This window comes from Bemisia tabaci, chromosome 2 (assembly GCF_918797505.1).
Source record: "Bemisia tabaci chromosome 2, PGI_BMITA_v3".
In the NCBI taxonomy this organism is placed as follows: domain Eukaryota; kingdom Metazoa; phylum Arthropoda; class Insecta; order Hemiptera; family Aleyrodidae; genus Bemisia; species Bemisia tabaci.
In genome coordinates, this window is record NC_092794.1 from 56744679 (window position 1) to 56767585 (window position 22907).

The 22907-nt window shown below is 41.9% G+C and overlaps 1 protein-coding gene across 3 annotated transcripts in view; it reads left to right on the plus strand.

Annotated features, from left to right (window-relative positions):
* Window positions 1–6884: 6884 nt before the first annotated feature.
* The window catches only part of LOC109030012 (trypsin-1), a 42745-nt gene continuing 26722 nt past the window's right edge, over window positions 6885–22907 (plus strand). The window contains exon 1 of one of the 3 annotated variants that reach the window (XM_072295914.1): window positions 6885–7154. Coding sequence is in view for 2 of the 3 variants with exons in the window: in XM_072295912.1 (XP_072152013.1) it covers window positions 16452–16556 (105 nt within the window). In the remaining variant the exon portion in view is untranslated. Of the gene's footprint in view, window positions 7155–15439; window positions 16557–22907 lie in introns of those variants that run through there. The other 2 variants (XM_072295912.1, XM_072295913.1) reach the window with 2 other exon arrangements.

The following is a 22907-nucleotide window of genomic DNA, read 5'->3' on the forward strand; positions in this document are numbered from 1 at the left end:
AGAAATGGACCACTAGACAAGGTACGAATTTCAGCATTCTGATACATGTTTCCTAACTAAAATTTCACGTAGAACACGATACGTACAACGAAAATTACCGAAATTAACTCCTTACGAAGATATTTAATGATTCTTGATGCGTGAATTGAAACCACCCGCTCATGAAAACTCAATGCTCTACGTGATTCACATCGCGCGCTAAACGTTATCATGGGCGTCTCTGCGATAAAAAAATCTGGCAATCTCAGTCTTGACGCTTTGGCTCAGCTATAGCAAATTACTTATAGTTTGAAAGCAACATTGTGGGAAATGAACATTGCTCGGTTGAGAAGCTTGCCGAGATCGCTTTCGTGCGCGATTTGACTCACGTAGAGCTTTGAGTTTCTTGTGAGCGGGCAGTTCGAATTCCTCGTGATCAATGTGAAATAAAAATGTTAATATCTCCGTTAGAAGTTGGTTTCAGTAATTTTCGTTGCGCGAATCGTGTTTTACGTGAAATTTTGGTTCAGAAACATGTATTAGAATGCTAAAATTCGTACCCTGTCTAGTGGTCCATGACGTTGACTCGTCGTCTGAAGAAATAACAAAGTATGACAGGAAGTTTACATCGTTGCAAATGGAGATATCGACGGTGAAACTACCAAACCACGTATCTCGGTTTGCGACGTCGCAGACTTCCTGTCATACTTTATTTTTTAAATGAAAAACTACTTATCATCCAGTCTTGAAAATTTCTGTGATTTTTCCTCTTTGTGCGGAGAAAATTCCGTGAAAATTTCAAGGAATGATATTGATTTGGTCTACTTCAAAAAAATAAAATGTGAGCGTAGATTTTTAAACACCGTAAACGAGATACGTGGTTTGGTAGTTTCACCGTCGATATGTGGTTTCGCACTTTGTTCATCTAACTCAGATTGAGCCGATCTAAGGAAATAAGTTTGCGAATACAGTTATAGTACCTAATTGAACATTGGATCCCATGAGCCAAAATTTCGATTTGACAAATGGAGCAGTTTGATCAAAATGGAGCGGTTTGATCAAAATGGAGCACTGGCTCATGCGATCAAATTGTTTTTTTTTCAGCGTACTGATGGAGGTTTCTGACCGTCCTGTAGATTCGACGTATTTCAGCTGAAATAATCGAAGTATATTAAACTGCATAACCTGTATACGCCCGACAGAGAGGGCTCTATTGACGGCTGGTAAATCCAGCTCGTGCGGTGTAATGAGTTGACAAGGCATAATTGAAGCCACCATTGTCCGCGTTACCACAACAGAAGTGCCATCTCCGACTGATTAAATCCTTATGCTTTATTTTTCAGAATTAATTAATCTGGCCGCCCAGCCCACCTGCAAGTGACGTTCCATTATCTATTATCGTACAACCCGATGGCTCTGAGCCGCACCTCTAGATTACCACGATTCTTTTTTCAGTTTCACCGGGCCTGATTTGCAAGAAAAACGCGGTGCTGAAACTATAAATACAAGTGTTGCCATTGTTTCGTTTCGAAATTGCCTCCCTTATTTGATTTTTTAAAAGTTTTTTTTTTTTTTTTTTTTTTTTTTTTTTTTTTTTTTATTCGATTGTTGCTACTAAGATTTCAGGGGAAAAAAATTATGTACGATTAGAGTCCAGGTTATATAGCCTGTTGTACATGGTTTTCTGACAGAAATTCAACGGCAAGCAGAGCTATTTGGAATGTAAAAAAGGGGTAAAATTTTGTTTTTAAAAGGTTTTAAAAGTCGTATGGTAGTGTTAAACTCCAAACCTCCGTTTATTCTTCTCCACTGATGGACTCTGTCTGATTCAAGTGGATTTTCAAGTTTTTTTTGTTTTTGTTTTTTTAAACTTAATTTCTTACCAGAAAATTTTGACTTATTATTTCCATTTTCGTCTTGAGGTTCCCCAGAAATTATTTAAACAGAAAGGAACAGCAAGACGCCACCGATATTGCAGCAAAATTTCATACCATGGCTAATCAAACCACTGACTAAAAAGCCAAGTTTTTGTGGAGAGAACATGGCAGAGCTGCTGCACAACGGAAATCAGCAGTAAAAGAGCGAGCCAAGGATGATTCAGTCATGAAATTGTTAACTGGAACTGCAAATTTTGTTGTTAATTTTGCCAAATTTTATATTTATGGGGTGCTTCTTGAAGTAAATTCTACGAGAAAACCAATGGACCCACTTTCAGACCTCTACATTTTTTAGTCAAAGGACTTAAGATCAAAGGTTGAAGCTTTTAAGGTTTCCACGTCATGTTAGACCTCTCCCATTGACTTGTCCTACTGTGCGGCGTGAATCTCGAGGTGCATTGAGATACATGTCATTCATAGTTCATGCCGAAACAGACTTACTGCTGTCTTTCCGCGGCAACGCGAGCGTGGAAACGTCAACCGCCGAGTTGCTAATTCGGAATAAAAGCGGAAAGTTAATGCATAGGAAACAAGAGGAGGACTCGCGTCTGAATGGGGCAGGGGATCTCGCTTATCACCGCTCACCGCGCGGCTGATCAGATCAACTTCTCCAATTTAAGTTGGGAATCATGCCCGACGCTAATGCACCCAACTTTGCGTGACATTGTAAATATTTGCAGACAACTTTTCAGTTTAATTAACTCATCAACTCCGCAGCCGTCGAATCCCAACTCGGCGGAATCAAAGAACACGGATGCAGAAACCAAGACAATTCCCCAACTGGAGCCCTCCCCCCCCTCCGGGGGTGGGGGGAGGGGGATCCCCACGTTCGGGGTCGATAATTGGACTGAAACAATGACCAACTCCCGGCCCTCCTCTGAACCTGGTTTTGGGCGAGGCTGGAACTTTAAACAACCCCCGGTCGTCTCGTGTCAACCGGGGAACATGCACTATCTAAGAGTCTGCACGGATTCCGAACTAACTAGGGGGCTCTCATTCGTGCGCATCGTCCTGAAAACTAAGACGAAATTTTTCGTTTTCTCCGAAATATATAGGATGATTCCAGACTGAAATGGGTGCCTAGCGCAAAACAAATCTGTTACGGGAAAAAACCATGCCCGTAAACTTAGCCCCCCCCCCCCCCCCACCTCCGCGAAAAATAAAATATCTCACGTCAAGAAATTGCTCACGATGTGCTCGAGTGGAAAAACAAGAGGTAGGGGTTAAGTCCCAACTTGGAGGCTTCCAATTAATGAGGTGGTACCGCAATAATTAGCTTAACAAATGTTGCAGTATACTAACTTAACTTGAGTTGCGATACTACCAAAAATAATTGAAAATGTACATATCATCCAACGAATTGGGGTAGTGCCACAATTTTAGAGGGTAACCCCTAACGCTCATACCTACATTGAGTATTTAAAGAGAGCAGAGGTCACAAATGATCAGCGAAAAACTTAGAATTCAATTTAGCCGTTTAAGGGCTTAGAGAGAGGCTGAGGAGGGGGTCATTTCAAAAAATCGACCAGGGTTTGGGGGATGTCTTCCCGAGCATACGGATGTTTATGCGGACCTTTCCTGAAGAAGTTTGGAAAAGAAACACCTCCGGTTCTTTAAATGTATTTAGACGATTATCGAGACTTCATTACACATTTGTCGGATGACCTAAATCCGTTTTAAGTCTTGCGATAATTCTGTCAATTAAGGTTATCTCGACATGCTGTCGATTAAATTTCGATATTTGGCCCATCATTGCGTTCACTTATTTTCATCTGCAACACAAAAATTTGTCAAGTGCAATGCATCCTGCGAACAGATTCTTTAATTGATACCATCGCTCATTATTTCAAACAACTTCTATCGACATCAAAGCTCACAAAATTACCGATTTGGAAAGTTCACAGCTGCGTGTCGATTATTTCAACATTACCTACTGCTCCTGGCTGGATGGTTTTGATCGAAAAACACCTATATTGTAGTGTTTTTTATCGATCAAGATCATTCAACAAGTTATCGACCAGGTTCCTGTTATCTACGCTCCGAGCGCCTTCAATTATAGCGTATGCAACATGGATATCCATTAAGCACGAATAGTTGTATCCTGGTAGTTGAACCCAAGTGGGTCTGTTAGAACCTTTGCTGAAGCAAAGAGAAGAAGTTATACGAATGGAAAATGATTATGAAATGCATATGATAAGCGTAGAAGGAAGGTCTGGATTTGAATCTTGACTTCACAGCTCGTGTGAGGAGTCATAACTTAATGTAGATAGGTTATCCATGCCTCATAACTCTATGCCAAATTTAAAATGACTGCCACAAAAGTTCCTCTTTGTTCTTCTTATTATTCTTCTTCATCTTCTTCTTTTCCTCTCCAGCCTTTTTTATCATGGATGCGTGCCTGATGTAGAGCCTCCACTCATATAAAGTGCCAGTGATCCTCTAGGAAATGGCAGCTCTGCATCCATCTTTAAGGCGGTCGTCCAAGCTGCCTCAGGCCTAGAGATCAACCAATCGTGCAAAGTTTAAGTTTGCAAAAGTACTTTTACTCATTATACTAAAAGTGAATCCACTCTAGAGAAGAGCAGATCCTCCTGCTGTGTCGCTGCTATACACAGTCTGTGACTTTGAGAAGCAATCATTGTCTTAATCTACTAATTTATGAAGGAATCTTATTCATAACTTGTGGCAGCATTAGCATTGGGTGGTAGATGACATCAATTTTTTTTAAAATTCAACGAACATTTCACTACAGTTATGCTAGCCGCGCTGATTGGTCTAAAAGTAACTCTGATTACGATGAAGTGCACGAGCTCAGATTCGCTCATGAGACCTCGCACAGTGTGAATTATGGGTACCGATTAGTGGCTCGGCGTGTTTTGCGAAGAATCAATTGATCTGACATTTGAACTACATTTTGCAATTCGGAACTATAATTTTGTGACTCAATACAGAAACAACGTATGTAACATTAGTTTCCCTATGCACATAAGTGTTTTTACAGTTGAGCCAGAAAATATAGTTCTTAATTGCAAAATGCAGTTCATTTAAACCTATGGAAAACGATCGGGTGTATCAGGTTGTATCTTAATAATCGATTCTTCACCATGTCTTCAACTGAGGAAATATCGATAATCGATGATTCACGTTTCGCCACTCAAGCAGCCAGGTTGTGGGCTCGCGTGTGCTGCGTGTCGCCGCGCTGCGCCTTGCCGCCCCGCGTCTGATTGATAAAACGCGTTGAAGCGTCGCGTCGGCATTGGCGTCGATGCTGAAGCTGAAACGCTGAAACGTGTCGCGTCTGTTTAAACATTCCGACGCGGGGGTGACGCGCCCCTGCTACTGTCACCGTTCATCGTCAACCTGTTCGCCGTTCATCCGTCCCGCTGACGAACCATAAGCGAATTTTCCCTATCGCATTTAATTCACTCGTAGACCGATTTAGTAGCTACGTCATTCGATTAGTCAATTTCAAATGTGACCGTCCATAGAGAGGAGCAGAATGCGCAATTTCTGACACATATTTTAGGATTCCCTGGAAAAAATGTCTCTTGGATCCAGAATACAGACTCAAAATTTGACAAGAAAAAATACTCTTGATTCAATCGGATTTTTGCTTGAATCCAAAAGCAATCCGCTTGACTTAAGGGGCTTGGCTCTCGAAACAAGCAAAAATTCGATTGAATCAAGAATACTTTTTCTTGTCAAATTTTTTAAGACTCTGGACTCTGGATCCAACAGACTTTTTTTTCTGTGTTCTGGAGAAAAAGTCACGTCTGTTTGATGGCTCCCTAGATGATTTCCTCTTAAATTAAAAATCAGATGCAGCGAATCAAGCAGGTTTCTTGTCTACTCAACTGTTTTCTTAATGCAAGCATATTTCCCTCCTATTTCCGGAGGAATTCACTACATGTGGCCGATTCAAAAATATTTCTGCTTTAATTAAATCACTTTTTCCAAGCGATGCATGAAAAAGAAAAATAAGGATTCCGCGAAACATGAATCTAGAAATGGAAAAATACAATAATTTTATACCATCACTTGCGTTCTTAAGCACCTTAAAAATTCCTTCAGAAGTACTCTACTACGCACGAAGTTTTTTTCTCCGTCAACCCGCCCCCCTCTACATGCCATCCACGCACTGAAAAAAAATCTCGGTGTATTTACTAAGAAAAGGGTAAAATTACCAAGAATTCAGGGTTCTATTTGATCCCAGTTTTTTCTTGGTAATATTGCAATTTATGGAATTGGTAATTTTACCAAGAATCTCGGTAAAATTATTGAACTCTCTTGGTAATTTTACTGGACCTTGGTAAAAACGCCAATATTTTTTATCGACTGTGGTAAAATTACCGAGATAAAATGGCAAAGGTACCAGGAATTGATTACCAATAAAAGTGGTGTTCTTACCTGAAAAAAACGGTAAAAATACCGGTTTTTAGGTAAGCTTACCAGTCTGTCTTGGTACTTTTGGTCTGGATGTCACTTTTTTTACCAATAATTGGTAAAAAAAGTGAGATGGTAAAGGTACCAACGGACCTTGGTAAAAACGCCGAGAATTTTTTTTCAGTGTGGTCTACAGGTTGAGAATGAAAACTTAGTGCCGGGTTTCTAAAATAAATGGACCGCGTTAAACAGAAAGGAACCAAGCCACATCAGCTATTGCCAAATTTAATTGAGCAATTTAATTTTTTACATGAAAACGGTTGTGCGAATTTTTGTGCAAATTTCAGTGGAAATTCTCCATAGTTTGTAGCAAATTCCCTGAAAATTTTAAAGGAGTCCGCACAAAAGTTCTCCGGTAAAAAATTTAATTGCCCAGTTAAATTTGGCAATAGCTGATGTGGCTTGGTTCCTTTCTGTTAAACTCGGTCCTAATTGTCTCTGCAGTGGAGACTCATGAATATTCGTGCGGGTGACGAGCTGCGCGTGTGCGTCTGTCGGAGTGAGACGTTCAGTCGCGATGCGCGTTTTTCTGCGGATGGTGAGCGAGCGGGTGAACCTGAACATGCTGTTGACGACCGACCTGGAGGAGGTGCAGGACGCCCTGGTTGAGCTCCTCTTCGCCCTCCTGGACAACTCCTCGGCCGTCTCGGCCCTCTTCCTCGCCCTCGTCCTCAGCCTCCTCGCCTTCCTTTTCTTCCTCCTTTTCGCCAACCTCAGCCTCATCCACGTCCTCAACAATTCCGAGCAGCTCTTCCTCTGACCATCCATGGTCACTTGTGCTCAGCTTCGTTCAGGGTAAGTCAAACACTTCGATTCCCCACGTCCACTCATGATGAAAGGGACAGAGTCGAGGGAAAAATCGTATTTTTAATGTTGGGTCGGCCTCATAAAAAATGCCTTTAACGGCGACAGCCCATCAAGAGAGGCGCCAAATATATATACACGCAGACGGGGCTGGCTGGAGCGTGTATCGAAAACAGTCGATTAGTAGCGCTTAACAAGACCCTGGGATACTTCATGCATTGCGCGTATAGCACGGTGCGTGGGCAGTCGCGTGGGGGTGGCAACCGCAAAGGTGCCCAATATGTTAATTTAATTGTTAAGTGATTCCCAAAAGTTTTCCTTCTCCTTCTCCTCTGCTTCATTTTCTTCTCCTTATTTTCCTTATTCTTTTTCTTCTTCTACTTCCTCCTCCTCTTCTTCTACTCCCTCCTCCTCTTGTTTCATCTAGTGTAGCTCTTGCATACCATAGGGGGACATAGACCGATTCAGACACTTTCAGCGTGTACGTAAGGGGGGTCCACGCCTCCACGGGCCCTCTCCAGAAAATTTTCGAAATTTTAAAGCGTCTAACATGATGCAGTTTAAGTCTGTTTGTTATGAGTAATTACCAAATCTGAGCGTGTTTCCCTCTACTTTTCTTCGTTCCTTCCTTCTTTCCTTCCCTTTTTATCATCCCTCTTTTATAGGCCGAACAAGGGGAGGAGGCTTACGTCCTCCACGGCCACGCCTCGCCTTGATCCACTTAAGCAAAGGGATTTGTGCTCGAAGTACTTTTTCTTACGTAAAATTTCGCGAGAAACACGTTGGTACAACTGATCTTCTATGAGACGAGGTTCCCAAGCTCAAAAAAGCTAGCAAGCCGTAAGAGGCATTGCCTACGTTATACTAAGATTCCTTGATAGGGAGCAAATATACATTGGTAGGATGCCACTCCGTGTGGGGACTCCAATTAGCTAGAGGAAGACTCTCGCTATAACGTGGGAGATCCCCACCATTACGGTCTTAAGTTGGAGAGCTTTTGTTTGAGCTTGAGAGTTTATTTCAAAGACGACCAGTGGCATCGTGTCCCTCGCGAAATTTAACCGAGAAAGTACACACATCTCAAATCCTTGAAGCGTCGTCTACGAGATTTATTCATTCATTGCTTCTTATACTAATTCTTCTTCTATATTTGGGGATTATTATTTTTTGGCGAAGTAAGCTTACTCACTTGAAAATGCACCCGCCAATAACATAGGTCACCAGGATAATACTTTTGAGGATACATTCTCGAGCAAGTCGTTTTGGTGAGATACGAAATTGGAAGGAAAGCGCGGTGCGGCGTGCAAAATTTAATCAAACCCAAAGTATAAGCCCAGGTAAGCGGGAAGCTTTCAACGCCATCAAAACGTCATAAAACTAAAGGAATAAAACAGCGCCGCCAAAAGAGCGAGAGAGCATTTAAAGACGTGAATAGACATTATCGTCTTTCTCCGGGGAGCTAATTTAAAAACTTCAGAAGCATTTAAACTTTCATATTTCAAAAGTTGAATTCGCCCTCTGTCTTCGCAAATCACTCTGTTCCTACCTTCTTTCCCGACTAAACCCTCACGTCAGAAATCAATTGAGGCACCCATTTAAGCTCGTATTCAGCGTTCAAGTTCATGCATTTTGTAAATGCATTATCAATCGGCGAAGAAAAAATAAAAATTACGAAATGAAAACCTAGAACAACATTTTTGGTCTCTGCGTTTGACTTATAAAAGGCGTGTGTTGATATGTTTTTTCTAGGCAAAAAATCAAAACAAAAGATATTTTTAAATTGGGTAAGTATGTAATGTCATTTCGCCGATTGTTAAGAGTTGGGTAGCTACCCCTTAACTACAGGGGATTTTAAGGGCTGCAGAGGCTGCTGCTTTTTTTAACTGCAGGGCTATTCTAGGGTAGAAAAATCTTGGTTTATCCCTTCTGCTTTACTCCCTGAAAGCCACATTTAACTTAAAATTTCGGTGTTTTTGAGGTTATGGATAAATTCAACGCAAAAAATCGAGGCATTGGGTGCAGGAAGGGTCTTTCTTGGTTGCAGGGTTCCAAAATCGCCATTGCTAATTTATATTATGAGGAAGAATTTCAGTGAATTTTCTCCATTTTTTTACATCCAGCAATGTAAAATCATAAAGAAAATTCACCAAAAGTTTCAATAAACTCCATAGATATATTTCTGTCATAATGGATAAAACATTAGCGAAGACTCTGAGACAGCGCAACCAAGAAATGTCCTTTATGCACCCAGCGCCTCAATTATGGAAAGCTTTGGTCCATAAACTTCACCAAAACTCAGAAAAAAGGACGATTCCTCAAAAATCAGGGCAGGGGGTTGAGCACCATGCAGCTGTGGATACATTTGAGAAGGGGGAAAAAAAAAAACATTTACAGAAGAAGGGTACTTATTTGTGACCCATAGAGCACATTCCTGCGGTTTGGCCGTTTAACCTTGGGACACTCTGTATATTCCTTCACTAATCATCAAATCGTTCATCGATCATCACTGGCTACCAGTGGCGCGTGGCGTGCTTTGCGATAAATCAATATTTCCCCATTTGGAGCAATGGTAAAAAATCGATCATTAAGGTGTTCGCTGCGGACACCCTGTTTAGCGATCCTTTTCCATAGGTTTAAATGGTAGATCAATCGATAAATCGTAAATCACGCCACGCCACTGCTTGCTACCGTAAATCACTTCTGACGTGCCCGATGACGATGCCTACATTGTTGGCCCGTGAAACACATCGTCTCTGTTCTTCTCCGAAAAGATAGAGGCTCCGTCGACCGACCAATGAAAACTGGACGCATAAAATACTCGGACTTGGGCGTAAAAATCATAACCAAAGCTTGATTGAAGCGAGAGAGAAAGTTCTTTGAGACCACGGTGAAAGTATGATAAAGAAAGGGGGGACAAGGTCGGCCTGGCATTGTTACCGCGCGACCACCCGAGCCCCACTCAACACCCACCGACACACAGTGGATCGAGTCGATCAGAGAGGTCGGACATGAAATTTTTTACTAAAACCGCAAATTTTGATGCTTAATTCGCCTCATTTTAAATTTTAAGGGGTGCTACAAGAAGAAAATTTTACGCGGAAACCAATGGAACCACTTTTAAAATCTCAAAGTTTTGTATAACTGGAGTTATAAGCTTTCAAAGTTTCCAAATTTTGTCCGACCTTCCCTATCGACTCGGTCCACTGTGCGACACAGCTCAATCTTCGACAGTGTTGGCTCGCGCGTGTATGTGTGTCTTGTCTAGTCACCGACTATTACATTACATACTAATTTTAATCCTCACTCAGCTCGTTGTCAGCACTCTGTGATGTCTTCACTCTCTCGAACTTGAGGTGCGGTTGAGCCAAGGGGGAGGGCGGGTAACTGTATAAGAGGAGATTGTAGAGTAGCGTTTAAGATGCCGTAATAACAGCTCTTGGCGACACGTAAAAGTCGACAGGGCCATCACAGGAGAGCCCTGCAGGACCCTTTCATCGGCGCAACTTGGGTATGACGCGCTAAAATGAAAGCTATCCATAAAAGTATGCGTGGTCTCATTCTGCTGCGTATATCGACAAAGTTATTTATGGACACTACTCTTAGGGAACGTACATAAATGACGTCAAGCTTTTTGCGAAATTTTTACACCTTCCCCCTTCCTTGGGTCGCGTACATTCCACGCAACTTTGAAGTTCCCCTCTAAATACAAGGTGACCCAGGATTGAGTACGAATATTGAAGGAGTCGATTCATAAAAAAAGAACGTTTTTGTGGTATAGATTTTTCTCCCATGACGCTCTCCCTGGGGGCCACGGCCGCCCCAAGTTGGAGAAAAAAAAATCATATTTTTAAGACTGATTATGTTTTTAGTGTTGGATGCTTTGTTATACTTTCAAACATACCAGGGAAAAAAATTCAAGCTGGAATTTTCATTAAACATGTTTGAAATAAATCACTGCTCCCGGTGGCAACTGGCAATAGCGCCGACAAATTCTTTTGGTGATTTTCTAAATTTTCCAATTTTTTGCTCTCTAACTTTAAAATGTCTGCAAAAAGTCAATTTTTTTAATGTTTTGAAGTTATCAGTGACACTTTAATAATGCAGAAGTAGCTCCTTTCAGTTGTGGTATAACTACACGGTATAGTTTTTTTTCCTTTTATTGCCTTTTACCTTTAAAACCATTTTGCCTGCCTTAATCACATGTTCTTGTCAGTTTTCAAACAATTTAGTACTATTGACCAAGTTTCTGTAATTATTCGTGTTAATATTGCCTAAAATCAATACAGACTACGTTGTGACACCGCGTCAAAATAATTCAGATTTATTTTAAAAAAAGAGAGCAATCGATGTTATGGCAACACAGCCACAATGTTACTACCGCTACCGCTTTTATTACCACTATTATTATACCACTAACACCAGCATCGATTTTATTACCGGTGCTACCACCGCTGCCAATATTTTGGTAACGTTGCCACAAAGTTGCCTCAAATTTCAAATAATACTCTCTCAGTTATATAAACGAACACTGTCAATAGAACCAGCTGGCCACACTGTCAGCGGAAACTTCTGAGAGTTCCACGCCTTTACCACAAACAAGGCACTTGCGGTTGGTTATTTTTTGACTGCATAATAATCCCATAGTCTTTTTACCGACTCTCTCAATATTTCTAAAACTAAAAGCGCACATTCTGAAATTCAGCGAGACGATCTTCTTTGTACATTTAATCCCTCTTTTTCCCATGAAAAGAGTACCATGTAGCTACAGGCACGAGCGCGAAGCATATGTAAATACGATTAATTAAGTTGTAAAAATACTGGCGGAGAATCTGGCACAGTTAAAAATATAAATAAAAGGGTTTATTAAAAGGGACAAGATTCGGCTGCGGAGGGGAGAGGGGCAGGGAGTCTATATCCCTGTGAATAGGAATTAATCACACCTATCTGCTCGCCAATGCTCTAGCGATTGCGTTTTATCGATGACAGTGATCGAATTTCCATTTTTTCCCTTCTTTTTTTTATTATTATTTATTCGTTTTTCTGCGGCTCATTTTTTATTCTTTTATTTCGCGAGTAATCCGGCGGGCGTTTAATGAACACCCTGCGCCGCGCTGCGATTGATTATGTGCCAACAGCATGAGACTAAACGCACTTCAACACGAGTCTTGGTAAAAGTGCATTTCAATGTGTTGGAAGGCCCGCACTGAAGCGCAGATATCCGTCTGCTGCCCGTGTTCTCCGTGTGTTTTGTTTTTATTCTGTCCTCGTTATGGAGTGTTCTTTGTATTAACTCTAAACTGAAAAGTTAACGCCACTGAGCAAGAGCAAATTTAAGCCTTTCAAAGCGGAGAGTGTTGAAATAACAAGACGCACCCGATACAAGTGTAACAGCTTTATTCTTGGTGCGCGTTGATTTTGCAGCACTTCAGTCGGTTCCCACCTCAAAACTTTGAAAGGCAACCCTTCTTTAAAAGTTTGGTTACTGATACTCTATATTAAAGAGTCCTTTTGCGGGACCAGACCCGCAAAAATCACCTTCGCGGTCTATATGGTACTTACGAGTATTCTAAAATGGCCCCTTCCATCTTTGTGCATATATACCTAACTCACCGAAATGGATTGAAATGAACACTGACTGACGTTGAATTTTATGATGAAACCAAACAACATTAGACGCGCAAATCCTTTCCGGAGAAACTGATCCTTTCTGGCAATGAGCCGCACATTACTACTTATATTGATGCAATAATTGTCCAGTAATAGTATCCATGCATAATCATCCCAAATATGAAGTCCTGAATTTTATTGTTGTTCAATTTTTGGGCAAGAACCAAAGCTAAACTGATCCTAACTGTTGAGAAAATTTAAGATCATTTGGCTAAGAAGGTGCTGACACCATCAATATGAATATTTCAGCGTTTAGAAATGAAAATTCACCTGAAAACATAAATGATTAGCATTTCATTTACTGTTTTTCATGTTTTGTTTTTTTTTTTTTCATCCAAATGTCCATCAGGCTGTCAAGCCATTATTGAATATCGCCATTTAAACCTAAACTAAGCCAGAAATTTGACTATTTCTAGAGAGGCTTCAATCAGAAAACTTCGGCACGCTATTTCTGCCTCCGTGGCCGATTGAAGGTGGAACTCCATTAAAACCAATGAATAAAGAATGTGCAATTTATTCGCTCCTAAGGAATTGACTCGATCATGAAACGGAAAGAGTTGCATCCTCATGCTAACTTTTGCAACGATACGACATGTCATGCTTACTTTATGAGGTTGCGGTAAGATGCTGGGATAAATAAGCTAAAGTTAAGGAATCTTCATGATGCAGTCAGTACACCACTCTGGTACACAAAAATCCGATTCATTCTACCTAACCGTGGAGTAACTTTCTTGATGAACTGTTTGAAACTCGGTTAATGAATTGATTCCATGATGAATAATTTAAGGTTCAATTAAAAGCTGTCTCAGAACATTTTGATTCATGCTGGTGTGTGGTTTATACAATCGATTTGTCAAGACGCAAGGCTGTAAATTTTAGCCGAATCAAATTTTAAGTCCTCAAGTATTGTCAGCCTGTTATTTGGGATTGACATACCTCCCCTTTTTGTCGGACACCCCTGAGGCACTTCTTCATCTCCAATTTGAAAATGCCTGACTCAAATGGAATAGTGATTAATTACCAAAAATTTGCATATACACAAAGGGAACTTTCAAAAAGCGCGTGTCTACTGCAGCATTCTATGGGATGATACGTTTGACCATCTTCGTTGATAAATTTCTGCCGAGTGAATTTCAAATGTGAGAAGCTACAAAAGAATTTGTGGGTTTAGTTACAAGAAAAATAATAGCCTACGCACCGATTAGTGGCTGAAATGTTACGCTTCACTTAATGTTGCAGATCGATCATATGTTAAATTAAACTTCCACATTCTGGTTGAAAAAGTGGGTCATCTCTCAAGTTGAAGACAGCAAAGATCAACTGTGGAAACGGTTCGAAGGACAGAGTTGATTGTTGAATCGTTATCGATTGGCCTAGATCGATAGGAATTTATCGATCAAGGTTATTTGCTTACAATTCGAAGATGTATTCGCTCTCTAGTAGGACGTGTGAAAGAACCGCACCGATCAGTTGATATCTAAATACGACTTCCGATGTGTTGCCAGAGCGTCGCAGCTTATCGATAGAAATCCGTCCCAGGTTGCACTTGCTGACAAAATATTGCTGGGCTGGTAGTTCCTGGTGTCGTTTTTGGAGATATTTCGTTCATTTTTATTTATTTTTTTTATTTTAGTTGTTTAAAATGAACGTAGAAGTTCCAGGGCAAGCTGAAAGGTCCGGGAAAAAGTGACGCCGAGTCAAAGTTACCCGAGCAAAAGGATGAAACAAAAAAAGCGGTGAAAATTTTAGCGTTCCTGCGACACACTGACGAAATATTTGGTGACAGAAACTGAAGTGATACTAAAGTTTGGTAAAAGATATTGAACTTCGCGGTTCATATTGAAAAGCAAAACTTTTTTGGTTCAGGCAACCGAAATTTTCGGTCATGGAAACTGAACTTTGATTCCTGAAACCGAGCACTTCGGCTACCTGAATCGAAAAACTTTCGGGCTCAATATGAACATAAATTCAATATTTTTTTACCAAAATTGTTTTCTTAGTGAAACAAGGAGGGTTAAAATTGTTCGTAAAAGTTTGCCTCCTTGAATAATGAAAGTAAAAATCAGAGCCGTGAGAAATCATTAGGTGAAAACCTCGAGTTAAGGAGAAGAATCTGGCAAAAATGACAATTCTGAAATTTCTCAAACTGCTGAAAACTTCTAAAAAATTCGAAATTTGGTGTTAAGTTGGGAATTGAAACCATTGTCTCGTCAAATTGAGGACCATTCGGGCGAGCTACGAGTGTAAAAACCAAAAGCTCATGGAAAATGACGGGTATTACCTCAGGTTCCTGAGAAAATTTCCGGAGAGAATCTCAGGAAATTGCAGGTACTACTTAAGATTCCGGAGAAAAATTCAGGAAAAGAAAATTACGAAAACCCGAAACTGCAGCGGAAAAAAGAATCACTGGCTCGTGGAATTGAGGACCATTTGGGCAAGCTAACAGTGGAAAAACTAAAAGCTCTTGGAAAATAACAGGTGCTACCTCAGGTTCCGGAGAAAATTTCCAGAGAGGATCTCAGGAAATTGCAGGTACTACTTAAGATTCCGGAGAAAAATTCAGGAAAAGAAAATTCCGAAAACCCGAAACCGCAGCGGGAAATGGGATCACTGGCTCGTGGAATTGAGGACCGTTGGGGCGAGACAACGGTGTAAATCAGCGCGGGCAACAGTGAGCCGGGTGACGTAAGCGGACCAATACGGTGAAGAAGTGAGAGTTAATCGATCCACGGCCGAGGACCAAGGAGCCACCGAGGATCACTTTCATTGCCAGCATAGCTTTCATCGCTCCCCGGGCACGGACACTCGGAACAGTCCAGTGTCGACGACAGCCTAACGCGGTCCCCGGTCCGGTCCCCCGGTCCCAGTTTCCCGGAATACCCACTTTCTCCGGAGTTTTCCTCGGAACTTTGCTTTCTCCTCCCGGATAGCCGACTTTCTCCGGAGTTTTCCGCGGAACTTTGGTCTCTCTTCCCGGATAACCGACTTTCTCCGGAGTTTTCCGCGGAGCTTTGGTTTCTCGTCCCGGGTAACCGACTTCTTCCGGATTTTTCTCCGGAACTTCGTACCCCGTCCGACGTCGGAAATGCATCGCCCATGCTAGCCCCGAGAAAAAAGAGGAAGAAAAAATCCACCGGAAAGACTGTACCGGAAATCGCGGACTAGTGCGGAATACGCCTTCTCTCTATGAGCTTGCGATCCGGAAGTCATACTTGAAAAGTTGCCATAAACTGTGATACAGCGGGTGTAGAGAAGCGCCTTGTATATTGACCTGAACGAGATTGTGATTGAAGGGAAGACGTAGTGAATTACACTGAAAGAAAAAAAGGTTGTGCGCGTAGTGAGAGGATACCTCCTCCAGTAGAGTCGAAATCGATCGAGACGAAGAAAAACCCAAAATTGAGGCTTATATCAGATCTATAACCTCAAAATCGGTCAATTCCTCACATTTTCTATCCCGAATTCGAAATGCGGCTACGGGTGAGCGTTTTTTGACCCCCGTTCCCGCGATGACCCCGCGGCGGTGTTTTGGTGACCTCGGAGGACCCTGCGCGAGTGACTGAGTGCAACCGTTGAAAATAATGACTTGCGCCTAAGCGCACCTGAAGTTTAGTGTGTACCATGCAAATCGGGCAATTCTTTCATCTCGTCTTGCTCCACGTTTTGGCCGTCGTTTTAGCCACTCCGACGATGACGATGAACTCTCGTTCCGAGAACAACACCGCGGTGAGTATGATCTCCGCCAACTTCATTCCACCATCGGTGGGTCCTGCAAATTGGCAACATTATTTTTTCTCCGCATTTAAACCAATGGAAATCTATCGAGCCAGGAGGGGCCAGGTGCTCTAACAAGAATCGATAATTCAACATAGGTTTAACTGGAGAAAATCCAGTGTTGCCAAATTGCTGGATCCGCCTTTGCATTCTACACAGAAAAGCTCACACGAGAGTATACCTTAACATGCGCGGTACGAACAAGTCGTCTCCTGAACGAAGGAACGTAACTCCCTTCCAAGGTTGCCAGATTGACTTAAATAATTCATCAATTTTACAAAAATGCTCCTGTGCAATTTTTACCCGAAATTTTTTAGGATTTGCATGAAATCTGGAGGAAATGTAAGTGCAATTTTCAGTTAGAAATGCCCAAGATTCTCCTGGTCAAAATGCATTTTTCGAGGGGGAAGGCAAAATTGAAATGCAGTTACGTTTTTTCGTCAGGGAAACAACGAGTTTCTGTTGGAGACACCTAGCGGATAGGCCTGTTGGCGTTTCCTAATGTTTTAGCGCTCAACACTGAACTGCTGAGGAAGAACGCCGTAAGAACATTCGATAGTTGCCAAATTTCCTCCAATAATATGTTTATTTTTGAGGAAAGTTTTGAATATTTTTCCTTTTATTTTCAGAGACTTTAGATCAAATTACAAACAAAATCATCTGACAAATTGGAGGAAAAATATTCGTAAATTTTCCTGAAAATTATTGATTTGACCAAGGAAATCTGGCAACGCCTGAAGGCTAATACAGCGTGTTCCTTAGCACGGTAGAAACACCTGCCGGTTTAAGGCCGCAACATACCCCGTGTTCGTCTCAGCCCTAGATCGGCAAAAAGGGGATGCAAAAAGGATAGGTGACGCCAATTGACGTACCCGTTTCGAGTGTCCGACGCAAACCGTTTTTCCTGTGTGCGCTACCAGAAATCTGCGCTAACTGCATCGCGAGAGAAGGCTACCAAGCCGTATATGTATAGACGAAGAGAGAAGTGAGCAGAGTCTCCCAACATACTTTGCTCTGCCGAAAGGCGTAACTCTTTTTTCACGTGAGTTATAGAAATCATAGAATTCAAAGGACGACAGGGCGTATTGTTGAGTACGGTTGCGCCGTAATGTCAGCAGAACGACGAAAAGTGAAGCTGCCTCTCGAATTTATTTCCTCCTCCTAACCGGTGAAGATTCGATCGAGAAGCTATGCTGTCGCATATCTCCCAATAAAATATTTCGTTTTGAAAGAGATTTCGAACATTCTCCCTTGACTCTCAAAGACACCGGATGAAATTTCGAATAAAATTGCAGCGCTGGGTGCAGAAAGGGCATTTCTTGGTTGCGGTGTCTTAGAATCTTTCGCTATAACGTTTCATCCACTATGACGGAAGTATATCTATGGAATTTATTGAAACTTTTAGTGAATTTTCTTAATGATTTTACAATACTGAAATTCAAAAAATTTCAGAAAATCCACCGATTAGTTTCTTCTATGAAACATAAATTAGCGGTCGGATTCCAATACATCGCAACCAAGAAATGCCCTTTTTGCACCCAACGTCTCAATTCTCCTAAAAATTCAAATAAGAAATTCGCTACTTCTTCGACAAAAAGGCAGATTAGACTTCCAATAACGTTGAGATCGAAAATAAGATTTGCTGAAAACCAAAGATTCATCCTCATCACGAGGGGAAACAAAAAGCTTTTCAGCGTTTATTGAAGGAAATTCATGGCAAATCTCTTGGCTAGGTCGATGGTAAAATATCAATAAACATTGTTAGTTTATCAGAATTTTACCATCGACCTTTCCCAGAAATTTGCCATACATTTCCTCTGTTAATCGCTGTAAAGATTTTAGCTCAAGATGAGGATATGCATCTTTGGTTTTCAGCAAATCTTATTTACGATCTCAACAGCACACAGTGGTTCGGGTCAATAGGAGAGGCCGGACAAAATTTGGAAAATTTAAAGGCTTATAACTCCGTTCATACAAAATTTTGAGGATTTAAAAGTTGCTCCATTGGTTCCCTCATCGTGAAATTTTCTTCTTTAGGGACCCCTTAAACTTCAAAATTTGACGAACTAACCATCAAAATTTGCAGTTTTAGTGAAAAATTTCATGTCCGACCTCCCTAATTGACTCGATCCACTGTGCGGCATTGGATGTCTTTTCTCGCCCTAGGAAGTACCATTTCATTATTTGTAGGTCGGAGTCTTGATAATCGTCATTTATTGCATTATTCAAAGTTAATTTAACTTGGAATAAACATTTATGAACTCCTTTGGATGACGTCCATTGGACCTATAAATCGGCTTCGCCGTGCTAGATCCATCCTAAGACTACAGTGCGGTGGTCCCAGAAGCGCACAAACTAACGGTCATTAACAGTGTGCTTGTGAGAAGAAATCAATCTCTGTTACGAGTCGCTTTGGCCGTGACCTACAGCTGCATTCAAAAGGTCTTCCGACCAGGCGTTGACTCGTCAGTCGGTGGTTCCTCCACGACCAGAACTGGTTCCGGTCCGGGCCACGGCACATACAACTGGTTTCGGTCGGAGGAAAAAGCCCGAGCCGTGACCGGCATAACTCGAACTTTGCGTGACAAAACCCATCCTTAACGAATTCGACACATGGAGAAAACACTTCGGTCAGAAGGATCGAACTTCGGTGCGTATGAGGCACATGAATATTCGGTTCGAGTAACTGAGGTTTTCGGTCACAGTAACCGAAAATGGACTAACGGGCTGCTTATTGAAATTGATAGACAAAGCTCCGGACAAAGATGACAAATGGAAAATGGAGCGATTTTATTGATGGTGTTGGGATGGACAAAGGAGGTAAGTCATAGACTCACTAACGGCGACCCAAGAGAGACCCTAAAGATAGTCTGTATTTTACCTCCTTAGTCTATAGATCAACCACCCGGTTCAATCATCACTGAAAAAAAAAGTTCGGTCTTATATATACAAAGGTTCCGTGTGCCATATCATCCCAACTAACTCGACTCGCCGAATCGAACTTTTGGCTCGTGTAACCGAACTTTCGGCTCGTGTAACCGAACTTTCGGTTCGTGTAACCAAACTTTCGGTTCGTGAAACCAAACTTTCGGTTCGTGTAACAGAACTTGTGTGGTAAAATGAACTGACGGACTAAGTTTGGTCAAACATGTCTAACGTTCGGTTATACGAACCGAAAAGTCTTTATTACACACTGAGAAAAAAACACATTGGATCTAGAGTCTAGACTCTTGGAAACATCGACAAGAAAAAATACTCTTAATTCAATCGGATTTTTGCTTGAATCAAAACGAAATCCGCTTAAATCAAGAGGCTTGGTTCTTGATTTAAGCTAGATTCTGATTGAATCAAGAGTACTTTTTCTTGTCGATGTTCTGTTTTTCTTGTCCGAGCCTAGACTCTAGATCCAATGTGTTTTTTTTTTCCAGTGCTCTAAATCAATTTAAATTCTTGTTTTCTTCGAAGTCCTTGTTTTCCCGGCCGATGCGAGTTTTCATGCAAAGTTTTGTGTCACCGCACGGCCCGGCCGACGAGGGGGAACTCTAAGATTTCAGTCTGGGGAAGCCATCGGCTTATCGATTGTGGAGATACGGCCGCGGGACCGGGAGAGTAGGAAGTGTCCCGAAACCCGATGCCGGGGAGGATCGTTTGCGAAAGGCTTTCGTCATAAAGAGACAAGTTCCCCGATTGAAAAGGGCTCCTCTGAATTTTCACACCTCCCAGCGTTCCCCGCCTCGGCTCTCTCCATTTGCGAAATTACCCGGCTCCATAAACGGAGCCAGACCCGGGCTGAAAGGGTTCCGGCGTGGCAGGCGGCACCCGGAGCAGGGGGACCTCCTCCCCCCAGCAGAAACCGCTCAACTCCCCCCCGGACCCAACCTCCGGATACGCGGTTTTGTCCCCGTCGCCGCGGCGGGGGTGTTGAAAGGCAACGTCGTAAGAGTAAACGCGGATCGATGGATGCATTCTTGGCAAAAAGTGCGCCATTTGAAGTGAACTCCAAGTATTTTCGAAAATGTTTCCAACCTCCCCCTCCCCCGCCCGCTCCGGGCCCCTCTCGGCCACTCAAACGCGGAGCTGTTCGACTTCGCGTTGCGCCTTATCATAAGTCCGACTCATTTATTCATCTCACGAACTTTACGTTCTCGCCGCCGCCAGCCGCTGCTCGCTCCGCGCGACCCCGTAGTTTCCTCCCGGGCTCCCCGAAATATTTTCCGGCTCCGTAAACTTAATTTCGCGAATCGATACGTGGGAACCTGCGCCGAAAAATTAAAATAGGACGTGAACGGAACGTGAGCTACTGATATGCGATGAAACCCTCCGGGACCGTTGCACGGTGATAGGTCAAAATGTCCAAACAAAAATGTCCAAAAGTTAAAATGTCCAAACCCTGAATGCCCAAAAATCTAAAAAGGCCAAATATCAGCGATGTCCAGCAGACAAATAAGTCCAAAAGTAGGTGAATGTCCAAATTAAGTTGTTATGGACAAGAATAATTTTTTTTTTTTTTTTGGTTTTTAATGACAAACAGGGTAATATTAGCCATGTTTGTTATGTTTGTCAATATCACTTAAAATTTGGGAAATAAATCATTAAAAGTAAGAATTTGCCTGCTCTCATGAAAAATTTTATCACCATATTTTCCGAACCTGCATTTGTTTCCATGGCTGCATTCACAAACAGCTTGCCAACCTGCACCCAAAAATCCAATGACAACTCAACCAATGCCTAATCTCACATTTGGACATTTGCCTACTTTTGGACTTAATTGTCTGCTGGACATTACTGATATTTGGCTTTTTTAGAATTTTGGGCATTCAAGGTTTGGACATTTTGACTTTTGGACATTTTTTTGGGGGCATTTTAACTTATCACCCCGTTGCACTGGTGTTTTCACGGAACTCGGTTAGATTACGATTTTTTGAGCCGGATATAGGTGGATCCAGACAACTCAAAGGGGGATGTAAGGGGGGTCTAGGGGCCTCCCCCAAAATTTTGTTGAATTTTTGAAGCATCTAATGTCAAATTTGTCGTGAATAATTACCGAATGTAAGCTTCTTTCCTTCTTCGTTCCTAGGTTCCCTTAATCTTCTCTCTTTCTCTTTATCTTCTCTCTCGGTATGCTTGCAATTATGTTTTTGACAAATTCTGAACACATGTAAAGTTCAAAAGTTGGCGGAGAAAGGTGTCAATTTGAACTCGATAGCTTAGGAGATATACTCTCTCGAAGGATGGCGCGGATCTAGCTACTAATATTTCACAACTCCCGTCTTTGAGAGAAAAGACAAACACATAACTGAGCTGTAACGTCGGATTCGGAAGTCAGTTAAGCTATTCACATGCGGAGTCGTGTTTTGATGGTTCAAGCTCTTAATTAGCAAAAACTATTCGGATCTATCTTAATGTCAAGCTTCTAAGTCCAAAAGCAACGGGGATATTGCCCTTCGAAAAACATGGCGTGATATTTTCTATCGCGGTAGTGTTTACCATATACCATGATTTCTTCTACCGCGGTAGCTGACGTCCTGGCTACGTCGTACGTTTGGATGAACAATGTCTTCCTTAACATCGGTTGTTGAAACTTGGAGCTTGGACAGATTTTGTTTTCTCTTGCTAACCTATAAGCGCAAACCACTAAGGAATAGCACAATTGACCCTTAGGCCAGGGCTGGATTTAGGGAGTGGCCACATGGGCCGCGGCCCATGGCGGCCAATTTAAGGGGGAGGCAAATTTTGCAATTTTTTAAATGTAGGTATGAAAAAACTTGGATTCAGAAAAAAATTACAAACGAGAAAAGGCGACAAAATTTCTAATTTCCAGAGAATATACTAAGTTCTAATTTTGTCGTCTTTCGGTGATGCAAGAGACAGCACCTTTAATTAGTCGAGTTAAGAGAGTTACCATGCAAGCATGCAATTTGGCCTGGAACGGCGCAGCGCAGAGGGCAATGATGACGAGGACTTGAGATTAAAAGGAGAAGCCCCAGGCGTAGCGGTCAGCATGTAACACATATTAGCGCCTACAAGCCTCCATGAATACTTCACGCATTGCGTCAAACTTAGTACGTCAGCAGTGGTCGACGTGAAACGCACAGCGCCTACAAGACTCCATGAATTCTTCACGCATTGCGTCAAACTTAGTACGTCAGCAGTGGTCGACGTAAAACGCACAGCGCCTACAAGACTGCATGAATACTTCACGCATTGCATCAAACACAGTGCGGTCAGCAAGGCGCGGCGGCAGAAGTTAAACTTATAAAATCACATTTATGTTTGTTCTTTCATAATTTTTTGGCTCATTTC